At 42.7% G+C, this 15,481-nt stretch overlaps 1 protein-coding gene and 2 non-coding genes across 52 annotated transcripts; all 3 read left to right on the top strand.

Moving 5' to 3' along the window:
* The first annotated feature begins 1,226 nt into the window (after positions 1-1,226).
* On the top strand, positions 1,227-15,155 carry LOC102141548 (T-complex protein 1 subunit zeta-like). 50 transcript variants are annotated; one of them, XM_074034923.1, is made up of 13 exons: positions 1,438-1,665; positions 2,534-2,680; positions 5,231-5,365; positions 6,492-6,569; positions 7,157-7,262; positions 8,984-9,108; positions 9,207-9,289; positions 10,121-10,203; positions 12,228-12,345; positions 12,573-12,675; positions 13,024-13,098; positions 13,867-13,940; positions 14,202-15,155. In XM_074034923.1, the coding sequence occupies exons 2-5, from the start codon at positions 2,648-2,650 to the stop codon at positions 7,223-7,225; spliced, it is 315 nt and encodes a 104-aa protein (XP_073891024.1). In that variant the 5' UTR covers positions 1,438-1,665; positions 2,534-2,647; the 3' UTR covers positions 7,226-7,262; positions 8,984-9,108; positions 9,207-9,289; positions 10,121-10,203; positions 12,228-12,345; positions 12,573-12,675; positions 13,024-13,098; positions 13,867-13,940; positions 14,202-15,155. The 50 variants fall into 50 exon arrangements, with proteins under 50 accessions (XP_073890990.1, XP_073890991.1, XP_073890987.1 ...); XM_074034889.1 differs by lacking the exon at positions 5,231-5,365 and having other exon boundaries at positions 1,227-1,665; XM_074034890.1 differs by lacking the exons at positions 5,231-5,365; positions 12,228-12,345 and adding an exon at positions 13,187-13,270 and having other exon boundaries at positions 1,227-1,665; positions 10,121-10,217.
* On the top strand, positions 6,237-6,370 carry LOC123572653 (small nucleolar RNA SNORA22). The gene has a single exon (XR_006697206.1). It is a non-coding gene; the product is annotated as a small nucleolar RNA SNORA22 (small nucleolar RNA).
* On the top strand, positions 11,008-11,142 carry LOC123572646 (small nucleolar RNA SNORA15). Its single transcript, XR_006697199.1, has one exon. It is a non-coding gene; the product is annotated as a small nucleolar RNA SNORA15 (small nucleolar RNA).
* Positions 15,156-15,481: the final 326 nt, after the last annotated feature.

Genomic DNA, 15,481 nt, shown 5'->3' with positions numbered 1-15,481 from the left:
GCAATCCTCCCACCTCAGCCTCTCGAGTAGCTGGGACCATGGGCGTGCACCACCACGCCCAGCTAATTTTTGTACTTTTTGTATAGATGGGGTCTCACTGTGTTGCCCAGGCTGGTCTTGAACTCCCAGGCACAAGTGATCCGCCCCCCTTGGCCTCCCAAATTGTCGGGATTAGTTGTGAGCCACCATGCCCCGGCCTCTAGTTGTGTAATTCTTACAAAGAACATCCCGCAGCTGTTAACGAGGACTTCCCGTTCATCTTGATATTGCACACTCTCCAAGACACTTAAAGGATAACACACCCCACAGTGTGTATTAGGAATTGCGATTTGTGTGGGGAAATGATTATATTCATATATAAGTTTATAAATTCAGAAAGCATTCCGAAAATTCATCGAGTATCCAGGGGTAACCGTGCTTGTCTCTAGTGTTGAACTAGAGGCGGGAGGATGATTTAATTTCCACATGCCCTTTTATGCCTTTTGAATTCAGAACAATTTCCCTTATCTATTAAAAATAAAACACCAGCCGGGCACGGTGGCTCACGCCTGTAACCCCAGCACTTTGGGAGGCCGAGGCGGGAGGATCACTTAAGCGCAGGAGTATCGCTTGAGCTCAGGAATTTGAGACCACCCTGGGCAACAGAGTGAGGCCTATGTCTGCAAAAAGAAAAAAAATAATAAAGTAAAATATCACGTGTTACTGAATCCCTGGTATTTGGCGGGCACTGGATACTGGAAACAATTGTGTAGCTCTTTGGAAATTTACCTTAAAAGGGAGTCCTCTCAAAGGCTGGACACCATGACTCTACAAGGGTGAGTTTTCAAATCTACCATGGAAGCCCAGGGCCTCAGCAGCATCCTGAGTCCTACGGACAGACAGGTTCTTACGACTCAACTCCCATCGCACCAGTCCTGCAGCTTTCTAAAGGCATCCAGCACTTTCTACCTTGCATTCTATCTTCATCTTCGCTAGTCCTTACAGCACCGCATGATCCTGGGGGAGGGTGCTTATCAGACTAGCTTGTGTGTCCCCACGGCACCTGCAGCACCGTCAAGCACAAGGTCCAGAAAGCTCCAATGAAAGCCATGAAAGCAGCAAGAGAAGGAGACTGAGGAGCAAAACGCGCGAGTAGGGGCGGGAGGAGGCCCACCATACGCCCTGCCCCGCGCGGAGCACAAGCCCCGCCTGCATCCTGAACTCCTGGGTCCGCAAAGCTGCGCCCCACTGAGCCGCAACGCCGGAACCTAGTAGCTCTGACTGCTGGGAACAGGTTGCTGCCTTGCGCAATAACGCCGCGGTCACAGCGGCGGCGCGAGGGGTGGGACCGCAGGCACCATGCAGCCGCGAACCAATGAGCGTGCGCCGCACGGGCCGTGGCCCAATGGCGGCGGCGCGCGGGCACGCTAGGGGCGGGCCGGGCGCGCCAACTTTTCCGGAAGAACCGCATAGTGCCTCCCGTGCACGGCGCGCCGGCTCTGAGCTCTCCGCTGGTCGCATGGCTTTCTTTTTCTCCTCTGCAGCAGCTGTGGCGGCGGCGAAGACCGTGAACCCCAAGACAGAGGTGGCCCGAGCGCAGGCAGCGCTGGCGGTCAACGTCAGCGCGGCGTCGGGTCTGCAGGACGTGCTGAGGACCAACCTGGGGCCCAAAGGCACCATCAAGATGTAAGGCGGGGCTGGCAGGAGGGCTGGGCGGGCACCGCGCGCTGGGCCCTGGGCCGCGGACGCGAGCCCGCCGCCTCGGGGCTCCGCAGCCTCCTTTCCCCGCGTCCTCCCGGGCCGGTCCTCTTCCCTGCTAAGCCCCACCACGCGGCCATTTTTTTCTGCGTCGATGCCGTCTTCATGGAGAAAAAAGCGGCTCTAGTACGCGGCGTTTCCCGCTTTCTGGGACTTCCAGGCACCCTGAGGACTCTGCACAATCTCTGCGGGGACGGGGTGGGCACTACACCCGCCCTCCAGCCTGCGGTAGATAACTAGTTCCATATCCTCGGCTTCCTAAGATCTGGGAAAAGCCCGTTTTCTAATGGGACTTTTTAATTTAGTTTTCCTTGATAACTAGCTCCATATCCCCGGCTCCCTGAGATCTGGGAAAAGCCCGATTTTTGTTTTTTTGGTTTTGTTTTTTGACACGGAGTCTCGCTCTGTCAGGCAGGGTGGAGTGCAATGGCACGATCTCGGCTCACTGCAAGCTCCGCCTCCCGGGTTTACCTCATTCTCCTGCCTCAGCCTCGCCAGTAACTGGGACTACAGGCGCCCGCCACCACGCCCAGCTAATTTTTTTTTTTTTTTTTTTTTTTTTTTTTTTGTATTTTTAGTAGAGACGGGGTTTCACCGTGTTAGCCAGGATGGTCTCGATATCCTGACCTCGTGATCCACCCGCCTCGGTCTCCCAAAGTGCCGGGATTTACAGGCGTGAGCCACCGCACCCGGCCGGACGAAAAAGCCCGTTTTCTAATGGGACTTTTTAATTTAGTTTTCGTTTTAATTAGTTTCGTTTTTGTCACAATCTGATTCATTTCTGCCCCTTAAACAGGCTTGTTTCTCGCGTTGGAGACATCAGGCTTACTAAAGACACAGGAGTTGACGACCAGCCCTGGCCAACACGGTGAAACTCGGTCTCTACTAAAAATACAAAAATTAGTCAGGCATGTTCCTGCACAGTGTGCTGCTTCACGAAATGGTGAGAGGTCCTCTGCTAGGTCTGAAATGTCTTGATTTTCCATAGAACTTTTGCTTTGTAGAAAGATTTACCATGTTCATTTTCAAGGAAAGAGAACATTCAGAAGTGACATGTAATCAGTAATAGTACTGACAGTGCCTGGAGTCTGACAGCCCTGTCTTTGAATCCCTGCTTTTTTGCCATTCACAGTCTGGGCTAAAGGATTGTAATTGTACATTAATTATAATAAAATTTGAAAAATTAAGGGTGGTTGACACAATCACATGGTCAAAATGCATGAGGATGGTTTTTCTCTTTATGGCTTTTTTTTTTTTTTTTTTTTAAAGACAGAGTCTCACTGTGGCCCAACCTGGAGTCCAGTGGCTCACTGCAACCTCCACCTCCTGGGTTCAAGCGATTCTCCTGTCTCAGCTTCCCAAGTAGCTGGGATTACAGGCTCCCTCCACCACACCCAGCTAATTTTTGTATTCTTTATAGAGATGGGATTTCACCATGTTGACCAGGCCGGTCTTGAACTCATGACTTCAGGTGATCCGCCTGAATCAACCTCCCAAAGTGCTGGGATTACCAGGCGTGAGCCACCGCATCGGGCCGGTTTTTCTTTTTAAAACAGCAATTTCTCTGTTAATGTCTTATCTCCATCTCCAACTGGAGGGGAGAGAAATCCCTTTGCTTTAACATTTTTAAAGTCTTAGAGATGGAGAATATGAGATTATTGATGGGAGTATGTGTTTTACTCATCCCTAAATTCCCAAAACTTCGCAGTTCAAATACCAGAAAAGGAAATGATTTCCTGTTGGTTTGAGTACAGAATAATAATTAGTGTTTTGCTAGTAGTATACCATGCCATCAACATCCAGATGAAATACGTTTAGCAAAGACTCGCTAACCTAGGAGGTATAGTTTTTTTTTTTTTTTTAGTGGGTTCAATGGTGGCCTGCATTAGCAAAAAAGTGGAACCATAGTTAAACTTGACATCAGAATTGTTTGGGGGCTGGGTGCTGTGGCTCATGCTTGTAATCTCAGCACTTTGGAAGGCCGAGGTAGGTGGATCACTTGAGGCCAGGAGTTCACGATCAGCCCTGGCCAACATGGTGAAACTCTGTCTCTACTAAAAATACAAAAATTAGTCGGGCATGGTTCTGCACGCCTGTAGTCTCAGCTCCTCCAGAGGCTGAGGCAGGAGAATTGATCGCTTGAACCTAGGAGGCTGAGGTTTCAGTGAGCCAAGATTGTGCCACTGCACTCTCCAGCCTAGGCAACAGAGTGAGACTGACATGAAAAAAAAAAAAAAATTATTTGGGTTTTAGTGTGTGAGAAATACAGCATGAGAGAAGCACATTGAACATTTACAATTTAGGAAATAAGTATAAAGTGGACACACACAACCACCACTGTAGTTAAGAAATAAATTGTTGCTGGGTGCGGTGGCTCAAGCCTATAATCCCAGCACTTTGGGGGGCTGAGACAGGCAGATCACGAGGTCAGGAGATCGAGACCATCCTGGCTAACACGGTGAAACCCCGTCTCTACTAAAAAATACAAAAAACTAGCCGGGCAAGGTGGCGGGCGCCTGTAGTCCCAGTTACTCAGGAGGCTGAGGCAGGAGAATGGCGTAATCCCGGGAGGCGGAGCTTGCAGTGAGCTGAGATCTGGCCTCTGCACTCCAGCCTGGGCCACAGAGCAAGACTTCCTCTCAAAAAAAAAAAAAAAAAAAAAGGAAATAAATTGTTGCTACCACCTTAGAAGTCCCCTCCCACTGGAACCTCTTTCCAGTCTCCAGAAGTTTGTATTTCAGTTTTCTTTGAAAAAATTATAAACCTACAAAGATAGTGATTATAATGTGTGTACCCTTTACCTAGATTCACCAATTGTTTACATGTTGCTCCATTTCTTTTCTATTTTTCCCCTGAATCATTTGAAGTTAAACTGGAGACATGCCATTTTACCTCTAAAATACAATGTTTTCCATTTTTTTTTGTTTTGTTTTGTTTTGTTTTTTTAAGAGACAGGATTTTGCCACGTAGCGCAGGCCGGTTTCAAATTCCTGAGTTCAAGGGATCCACCTGCAGTGGCCTCCCAAAGTGCTGGGATTACAGGCATGAGCTACCGCACCTGACCTTTCCTTTTAAATTATTTGATCATTGCAGAGTAACAGTGGAGGCTGCTGAGCTTTCATTTTAGGAGATACCTGGCTTATTCTCACTAGAGCCCTATACTTGCCGTAAAGAGGCAAGGATGTAAAATTATGTGTTACTGTTAACTGTTAGCTGTGTCATCTTGAGTCAGCTTTTACTGAGCCTCAAGCTTCCTCATCTGTAAAGTAGAGATAACCTGGGAAATAAATTACACGTGAAAATGTTTTGATCATTATAATTGCATGTGCATGATAGCTAATTGTGACTTTTTAATCTTAGCAATTTGTAGCCAAACTCTTGGGTAGATTTTTCAAGTAGATAGCACTTAAAGAGGCCCTTCATGCATTTTATTTGTGGTATATTTAGACTGCTTCATATTGTTTTAAGTGATTCATTCTTTTTCTACTTTCAGCAAATTCAACACCCAACAGCTTCCTTAATAGCAAAGGTAGCAGCAGCCCAGGATTATATAACTGGGGATGGTATGACTTCCAATGTCCTAATCATTGGAGAGCTACTGAAACAGGCGGATCTCTACATTTCTGAAGTATGCACAACTGTTTTTTGTTTTGTTTTGTTTTTCGAGATGGGGTTTCACTCTTGTTGCCCAGGCTGGAGTGCAATGGCGTGATCTCGGCTCACCGCAACCACCGCCTCCTGGGTTCAAGCAGTTCCCAGCCTCAGCCTCCCGAGTAGCTGGGATTACAGGCATGTGCCACCACGCCCAGCTAATTTTGTATTTTTGGTAAGAGATGGGGTTTCTCCACATTGGTCAGGCTGGCTCAAAACTCTTGACCTCAGGTGATCCACCCATCTTGGCCTCCCAAAGTGCTGGGATTATAGGCATGAGCCACCGCGCCCGGCGCACAGCTTGTTTCTGTAATATTTCATTGTATATAGGATATGTCAGATATTTATTTATACAAATTGATGTGTTGTTAATACTAGCTGAGACCATAGAGTAGAATTAGGGGGCTTAAATCTGGGTCTTCGTCCTGGTCTAAAATAAATTAATTGTGATCTTGGACAGGTTATGGAACCTTCTTTGGCCTGAAAATAATTTTATAATCAAGTTGAATTGCCTATGTGATTTGTATCTGTCTTTAGTGTAAATTAATAATTGAGATTTTAAAATGGGATGTTTAGGACTAGGTATATTTATTTGTTAGGAAAAAGCCAACTAAAAGCTTACATTTGGATAAATTCCACTTTTTTAGCCCTGACTAGTTCCAAGGTTTAAAACAAACCTCAAGAACTATGAATCTATTGTCAGAATTTCCTGGCAGAAGAGAGCAGTCTTTATTTTTATTAGTAAATTATGTGAATTAGTTTGAGATTACCTATAGAAAAAATAGAATAACACTACCATCTGCGAGCTGTTGGGACACAGTGTCGGTTTTGGCATGATTCGGGGTGGTCTGCACAGTGAACACCCAAGTGTGCTTTATAGTTCCCTTGGCTTTGACCCTGTGCTAGAGCATTGCCTGTTCTTCTCCTCTGCATTGAAAGGAATATTTATCCTTTTAAATGTATTCAGAAAGCCAGCACATTATGTTACTGCGTGTTCAAAGGTATGATGATTCAGAATATCCCTCCAAGAATTATCTGAACTTTATCATGAACTATAGTTGCACCTAATTGAAGATGGGAGTGTTATTGTGTGTTTATTGTAGGACCTTCATCCCAGAATAATCACTGAAGGATTTGAAGTTGTGAAGGAAAAGGCCCTTCAGTTTTTGGAAGAAGTCAAGGTAAGCAGAGAGATGGACAAGGAAACACTTAAAGATGTGGCCAGAGCATCTCTTTGTACCAAAGTTCATGCTGAATTTGCAGATGTCTTAACAGAGATATATATTAAATTTTGTGTGTGTCTGTTATTGTACACCTATATAGAAAATCTCTGATAGTAGAAACATGAATATAATTACCAATTTCAATTACAAGGTGCTATGTAGGTTCATTTTTGTGACAGTGATACCTAATCTGTGTCTCTAAAAAGTAAAATGAGGAAATTCAAGTAATAGTATACCTAACCAGGTTATAAAATTGGAGCTTTCATTAAAAGGATTATAAAGTAGAGATTTTGTTATTAGAAAGCTTCCAGTTACCAGTATTTTTAATGAAACACCAGGAGGAATGTTAATGTTTATGAATTACAGATTGAGATTTCAGAAAGGTAACAGCTGTTTATATATAATGTATTCTATCTGCTTATAGAAGAAGACAAATCAGTGTAGAGATTGTAAAATGAAGAAACTGTCTACTTTAGCCTTCTGAAAAGCAACATATTTCTGCTGCCGCAAATTGAATTTACTTAATGGTTATCCTTCTATTGCAGGCTGTAGTGGGCTCCATTTTGGCCATTAAAAGAAAAGATGAAATTATTGATCTCTTCATGGTTTTGTGATCATGGAGATGAAACATAAATCTGAAACTGATACAAGGTAGGTGGTAGAAGACTGAAATACTAATGGTCAGGCATGGTGGCTAACGCCTGTATGTAATCCCAGCACTTTGGGAAGCCGAGGTGGGTGGATCACCTGAGGTCAGGAGTTCGAGACCAACCTGTCCACCATGGGGAAACCCGTCTCTACTAAAATTACAAAAATTAGCCAGGCATGGGGCAGACGCATGTAATCACAGCTACTTGGGAGGCTGAGGCAGGAGAATTGCTTGAACCTGGGAGGCGGTGGTTGCAGTGAGCCAAGACCATACCATTGCACTCCAGCCTGGGTGACGAGCAAAACTCTATCTCAAAAAAAAAAATGAATAAAATGTGTTTTGAAATTTAGGGTGCTTTGTACAATATATACTGTTGGCAAAATTTTTAATATATTTGGATATATAAAATATATATTTACCTGCAGATATAAGTTGGATAAATTGCTTGGTGAATATTGTTTTTACTTTTAGTAATATTTTCTCCTGAAATACGGTGAATGTTATGTTGTATTTATGGTTAGAATTGTTCTGAAAAGTGAACAACATCAGTCATTTGGCATTTATTGAATTGCTAGGTACAAAGCATAATGAGAAGCAGCAGAGGAATTTAAAAAAATTTTTTTCAAACACTTAGTTAGAAAACATGTTTGTGTTCGTTTTTCCCTTCTTTTAGTGGAGAATGGAGTCTCCCTATGCTGCCTAGGCTGGTTTTGAATTCCTGGGATTAAGGTGTCCTCTCACCTCTGCCTCCCCAAGTGCTGGCATTACAGGCGCTTGGCAGAAAACTTTTTTTTTTTTTTTTGAGACGGAGTCTCGCTCTGCCGCCCAGGCTGGACTGCAGTGGCCGGATATCAGTTTACTGCAAGCTCCGCCTCCCGGGTTCACGCCATTCTCCTGCCTCAGCCTCCCGAGTAGCTGGGATTACAGGCGCCCGCCACCTCGCCCGGCTAGTTTTTTGTATTTTTTTGTAGAGACGGGGTTTCACCGTATTAGCCAGGATGGTCTTGATCTTGTGACCTCGTGATCCGCCCGTCTCGGCCTCCCAAAGTGCTGGGATTACAGGCTTGAGCCACCGCGCCCGGCTAGAAAACATATTTTTAAAGGATGTCATCACAGTTGGACAGCCTACCAGGGAGACTATCTCTGCAGACTTTTCTGTACAGCATGGGATCTTCAAGTAATTCAAGAAACAAAGCTGACTGCATGAAAATTATCAATACCTTCTCAGTTCAGTGTTTAACACACATCCATCTGGAGATCAATAACCATAATTTTTTGTGTGTTTGAACAGCTTAATCAGAGGGCTTGTTTTGGATCACGGAGCATAGCATCCTGATAGAAAAAAAGGGTGGAGGATGCATACATCCTCACTTGTAACATGTCGTTAGAATATGAAAAAACTTAAGTTTATAGCCCCTTAACAGTGAAATGGAGAAGCTTCGTATTTTAGGCGAGATACTTTTTTGTGAAACTTCATTTCCCACTGTAAGGACAATAATCCTCAAATTGGTTTGGGAGAGTTACAGGAAACAGCCTCTGAAGATGTGCAAGGGGCAGGATTGGAGCTCAGTGAACTGTTTGTTAAATCTTAGGACTAATCCAGTTTCAGAAGCTATTTTCTTCTCAAAAAATAAATGTTTCCCTACTTTCTGTAACTTTTTTTTCCTTCTTAATAGAGAAGTGAATTCTGGCTTTTTTTTTTTTTTTTTTTTTTTTTTACAAGAGTGCAGAAGAGAGAGAAAAACTCATAAAAGCTGAAAGAAAATTCATTGAAGATAGAGTTAAATAATAGAACTGAAAAGGAAAGTCTGTGGTGATTCAGATAAAGGATTTGTTATTAATCAAAAGGTGAGAATGAAAATTAATTGTATAAACTAAATAGTATGTATCATCCTTTTTACTTTTAAGGTGGAAGATGTTGAAACTAATTTTTATTTTTGTTATAGGGAATTGACCCCTTTTCCTCAGATGCTCTTTCAAGAGAAGGCGTAGTTGCTCTGCGCAGAGCTAAAAGGAGAAATATGGAGAGGTATGAGTAGCAGATTTATCCAAGTAATTTGACTTTTACTTATTTTGCAAATTAATTGGGATTCTTTCTCCTTATACTTTATTTTTGGGTTTTTCAACTGTATAATTAATTGGCATTAACTATATTCACATTTTTTTGCACCCGTCAGCACTGTACATCTCTAGAATTTTTTTCATCATCACAAACTAAAACTGTATACCCGTTAAATAGTTACTCCCCATTTCTCCCTCCCTCTTGCCCCTTGTAAACATTATTTTACTTTTTGTCTCTGAATTCAGTATACCTCCTCCCAAAGAGCTCACCACAATAAAGGTTTTTTAAAAAATATTATTTTTTTTTGAGACAGTCTTGCTCTGTTGTGCAGTGGTATGATCTTGGTTCACTGCAACTTCCGCTTCCTGAGTTCTAGGATTCTCGTGCCTCAGCCTCCCAAGTAGCTGGGATTACGGGTGTCTGCCCCCATGCCCGCTGAATTGTTTTGTTTTGCTTTTTTAGTAGAGATGGGGTTTTGCCATGTTGGCTACGCTGGTCTCAAACTCCTGGCCTCAAGTGATCCACCCACCTCAGCCTCCCAAAGTGCCAGGATTACAGGTGTGAGCCACCATGCCTGGCCAACAAAGAGCTCTTGTCTACTTTTAGATTTCATTTGCTGACTTGGGGAGAGTGGTTTTCAGCTGGTTGATGGCAAATTAAAAGGCTTAGGTTAAAGTACATTTTAAAATGTAATTTTTGTGTGTAATTCTGAAAAATTCCTTCCAAAAAATTACTTGTCTTCTCTTTGAACTTCAGTGGTAACATTGCTTGTCCACCTCCCTTAAAATGCTATTTCAGGCTGACTCTTGCTTGGGGTGGGGTGGCCCTGAATTCTTTTGACGACCTCAGTCCTGACTGCTTGGGACATGCAGGACTTTTATGTGAGTATACATTGGTAAGTGTATTTTCTTCTTGAAGGCAATAGAACTTTTTAGCTCATGAATTATTTTTATTTTGTTTGTTTGAGATAGGATCTCACTCCTGCCCAGGCTGGAGTGTGATCAGATCACAGCTCACTGCAGCCTCATCTTCTGGGCTCAAGTGATCCTCCTGCTTCAGGCCCCTGAGCAAATGGGACCACAGACATGTGCTACCATGCATGGCTAATTTTTTTGTGTAATTTTTGTAGAAAACAGGGTCGTATTGTGTTGCCCAGGCAGGTCTTAAACTCCTGGGCTCAGGCCGTCCTTCACCCTCAGCCTCCCAACGTGCTGAGATTACAGGCATGAGCCACTGTGCCTGGTTCAGGAAGTCTTTAGCAGAAAAATTAATTGAAATTCAGGATCAGATTTTTGTTTATATACATTTTGAAGGTTTATGTGTAGTAATGGGAAGCCATTGATGGGGGAAATCACATTTATATGTGATTTTTCAAAAAGAGATAATTTGGTTTAATGTGATCAAGTTTGTTCCTTATTAATATGCTGCTTGTCATTCTCTGTAAGTTCCTCTTCTCTCTTCACTCTTTGCCCAATCATGTTTCTTCTACACATAGGGAGTTCACCTTTACTGAGAAGTGTTAACAACTCTCGTTCTGTCACATTATTGATCAAAGGACCAAATAAGCCCACACTTAGATCAAAGATGCAGTAAGGGATGGCTTGAGGGCTGTCAAAATTGCTATTGATGATGGTAAGGTCCTTACCATATTTCAGTTCTATTATATTGTTTTGCTGGTCTGAAAAGCATGGCTGAATACTGTGTTGTTTTATCAGTAGTTTACACAGCCAGACACCATGCAAAAGCAGTCTTCCCTTTAGAATGACTGATGGTATGCTAAGGTTTTTCATAGCGTATCATTATTAAAGGTGAATACAAATAAATGAACTAATACTGATCTGTTGAAAGAGCTGCCAGTGGCTAGTGAAGCCATTCTGGTTGAGCCATTCTCCTATTTGATATGTTAGTCGCTTGTATTGTGGCTTTCAAATGCAGCACTTAAATTGATGTGGTCATAGTGAATTTGTAAGGAAGTAATGGCTTTCATATGTGTATTTTGTTATTCATAAAATTAGTCCTACAGTTTTCTTAGTATTTTTTTTTTCCCCATTCAACAGGCTGTGTGATTAAATATAAGCTCAGTGTTAAGGGCAGGGCACAGCTTGGAGTCCAAGCATTTGCTGATGCGTTGCTCGTTATTCCCAAGGTGTACATGCCTTAAACAGTCAATCTTCCAGAAGATTCAGCTCATCAAACCTTTTTGATAATGTAGTCTTTATTGATAATGTGGATTTTGGATAAGCAAGTTTGATCAGTTTTCTTCCTGTCTCTAGAACAGGTATCGCTCATCATCCAGATGTATTTGGTTTCTCTGGGAGGCCTAAATAGCTGACGTTTCAGATGGCAAGAGAGAACCTGTAGTTTAATATTTGCTGAGTACAAACTTGCTTTTTGTTTTGGTTTTAGTTAAACTGATATCATTGTTTTCTATTATATACTAATTTTGAAGTATAGTTTATGACTGGTGTATTGCTGCTTGCTTTGGGGTAGATGAGAGAGTTATCAGTAACTTGTGTCTGGTTATTCTCTGAAGAGAACATAAATGTTCTGTCTTCATGCAATAGATTTTTGTGGTTTTTTTGTTGTTTTTTGAGAACTTTGCGAGTTTTGCTTTTGTTGTCTAGGCTGGAGCGCAGTGGTGTGATCTTGGCCCACTGCAACCTCAGCCTCCCCAGTAGCTGTAATTACAGACACCTGCCACCACACCTGGCTAGGTATTTTTTTGTATTTTTAGTAGAGATGGGGTTTCACCATGTTGGCCAGAATGGTCTCAAACTCCTGGCCTCAGGTGATCCACCTGCCTTGGCCTCCCAAAGTGCTGGGATTACAGGCGTGAGCCACTGCATCCAGCTGAGATTTCTTTTGCGCTTTTGCGCTTTTTTTTTTTTTTTTTTTTTTGAGACAGAGTCTCACTCTGTCGCCCAGGCTGGAGTGCAGTGGCGTGATCTCGGCTCACGGCAACCTCTACCTCCCAGGTTCAAGCAATTCTCCTGCCTCAGCCTCCCGACTAGCTGGGACTACAGGTACGTGCCACAATGCCCAGCTAATTTTTGTATTTTTAGTAGAGACAGGGTTTCACCATGTTGGCCAGCATAGTCTCAATCTCTTGACCTTACGAGCCACCTGCCTGGGCCTCCCAAAGTGCTGGGATTATGGGCGTGAGCCACCATGCCCAGCCATGCCTTTTTTTTTTTTTAAACTATCAATTCTTACTTCCTGTTTTCTCAAGAATTAAATTTGTTTACTTTAGGTTCTTGCTCAGAATTCTGGTTCTGACCTTCAGGAAACATTAGTTAAAATTTAAGCAGAACATTCAGAATCAGTTCAGCTCGTGGGTGTGAACTTGAACACAGGTAAGAGAATGCAACTTTTTGTAGAGGGAAAACTAGATGTAATACATGAGAGTTGAAGCCGGGAAAGATTAAAAATGGGGACCAGAAAAAAATCTTTTGCTTTGCAATTTGACACCAGTACTATTAGGGAACTCTAGGTTCTAAAAATGGGATAAAATAGGATATTAATAAAAAATGGAATGATTAGATATAATAAGAGAGTAGACTGAGTAATTTTGGGATAATTTTGTTGGAGATGTTGAGTGGTGGTAGATGGTTCAGATTACTGTTGAAGGATTTTCATATTGCATTTGCCTTACTCAGTGGGTTTTTTTTTGTTTGTTTGTTTTTTGTTTTTTTCTTTTTGAGACGGAGTCTTGCTGTATCCCCCAGGCTGGAGTGCAGTGGCGCGATCTCGGCTCACTTGCAAGTGCCACCTTCCAGGTTCATGCCATTCTCCTGCCTTAGCCTCCTGAGTAGCTGGGACTACAGGCGCCCGCCACCACACCTGGCTAATTTTTTGTATTTTTAGTTGAGATGGGGTTTCACCGTGTTAGCCAGGATGGTCTCGATCTCCTGACCTCATGATCTGCCTCCCAAAGTGCTGGGATTACAGGTGTGAGCCACCGCGCCTGGCCACCTTACTCAGTTTTTAATCAAGTACTATGATAAGAAAATAGATTGGGTGATTATATTCATGGGTGAAAAACAGCTAAAGATAGCAAATAGTGCCAGAAAAGGGGATCTAGAAATCTAATGAAATGGTGACAGCCCTGATCTCAGACCCCTGTAACAAAACAACACAAATTAAGTACAAAGTAGAAGACAGATAACAGGTACATCCATGCAGTATGTGCAAGACCTATTGTTGTCAACATTATTATTTAATAAAAAAGGTTTCTGGAATGAGGGAAATGATCAGTCCATTTTAGCCAGATTATAGTCGCAGTACTATACTTTACCGTGGGTAAACAGAAATGTATCCGGAAGAGAGGGATGTTCAGGTCTTCTAAGTAGAAGTCAGACACTCCTCAAATATTGTGGACAGGGTTCATGGTTCAGAGTAGAAAACTGGGCTAACAGAGAAGCTTTGAATTCTCATAGTTAATACTGGCGGAAATGAGTCATCAGTGATAAGCAAAGCCACACACAATCACACAATATTGTTGGTTCTTATTGACTGACCTTATTTAAGGTTTGGTTGCCTTCTAGGTGAGCCAGTGGTAGCAGCAGAAGTAGGCGTTACGGGATAACGATTGTGTCAAGAAACAGCTTCATCACTCTTGGTAAGTTTGGGAAACTGAAAACTAAACTGTTAGAGAATCATCATACTCTTTTCATTTGGTGTGTCCTGTTTAGTTGCTCCTTTTCCCCCATGAACAATGTAATCAGCTGAAAGTATGGAAACCGAACTAACCCTCTGATGTGTAGAGGGGAAGGGGGAAATTTAATTGGATGTAATGTGTGCAGCTTAGTTGGAAGTGGGAAGTTGAGTCGAATCAGGGCTTTTAATCATCTGAGCCATCTAATTTTTGTCCCCCTTTCAGCACTGTGATTGCCACCAACATTCTCTTGGTTGATAAGATCATGTGAGCCTGGAATGCCTTCTCTGAAAGGTTGAATTGAAGCTTCCTCTCTGAGTCTTGAAGATTCTGCAAAGTGATCCTGAGGAATACAGCTGTGGAGTTTCTGTCCAAGCTTCAAATGAGTTTCAAAGGAATTTTCCCATATGAGAAAAGAAGAGAACACTGGCATCTGTTGAAATTCGGAAGTTCTGAGATTATAATTACAGTATTTTTTTTAAAATTGCACTGAAGTGTACATACATAAAGCAGGTCTTTCACCCAGTGAACAGGATGTTTTGCTTTAGCAGCAGTAACATAAAATTCCACGTTAGATAAGCATATATTACCTACATTACTAAATATTTCTTGAAAAGCAGATTTTAATAGTTTAATTTTATGTAGATGTATGTTAAATTATTCAACAGTACCCTATTGTTAAGCATTTGGTTTTAAATTTTTTATGCTAATATAAAGCTTAAGTAATTTAAAATTTTGAGAGCATCCCTGTTAGTGTAAATTTCTGAGTAAATTCATTGGATCAGTTGGACTTTTCATGCTTTTGAAATAGCCTTGCTAAAATGCTCCCCCTACAAAGTTAAGTTGTAGGAAATGGGAAGAGGAGTAAACTAGAGGCAAGGGAGTTGAGAGAGCTGGAAGGTGTGGTGACTAAGGGCTACAGTTATGGGGTTAAATTTGAGATTTGTAGGCTAACTGTATTTTCAAGTTTCTGAACTTTTGCTTATGCAAGATACTCATCCCAAAGCCTCTAGCGTCATATTTTTCTCACCCAAATAACTGCGTTTCCACAATATTATTTATATAGTTGTTGATCTGTCTCTGCAGTCCTTGAAGGTGACGTTGATGTTACTAGGCTGTGTTTTGGGGGCTCAGCAGTGGCCTGAAGTGAGTGTGCAATAAATGTCAAGTTGAAACTTCCTTTGTGGTCTTGCAATGGTATGATGCACAAATGCAATTTTAAAGGTAGTGTAAACTGTCCAAAGGTTTAAAAAGTAGTGAAGGGGGCTTCTAGGGACCCTCAACGTGCTTTTCCTTAATTCCCTGGGCGGCCCTGCAGGTGGGGTGGCCAGTCCTACCCCTTGCCTCCGTCAGTTACCCCCTGCTGAATTGTTGGGTGAAGGGCAGGTGGTGGAGCAGCATGCGCATGTGTGCAGGGGGCGACTGCCACCCTGGTGCCTGAGGGCGGATGAGCAGCAGGGCCATGGGTGTGCGTGGCATGGTGCGCCAGTCCTGATGCCAGCATG

Source organism: Macaca fascicularis, chromosome 3 (assembly GCF_037993035.2).
Source record: "Macaca fascicularis isolate 582-1 chromosome 3, T2T-MFA8v1.1".
In the NCBI taxonomy this organism is placed as follows: domain Eukaryota; kingdom Metazoa; phylum Chordata; class Mammalia; order Primates; family Cercopithecidae; genus Macaca; species Macaca fascicularis.
The sequence above is the reverse complement of the archived record's forward strand: the minus strand, read 5'-3'. Positions and strand labels throughout refer to the sequence as shown.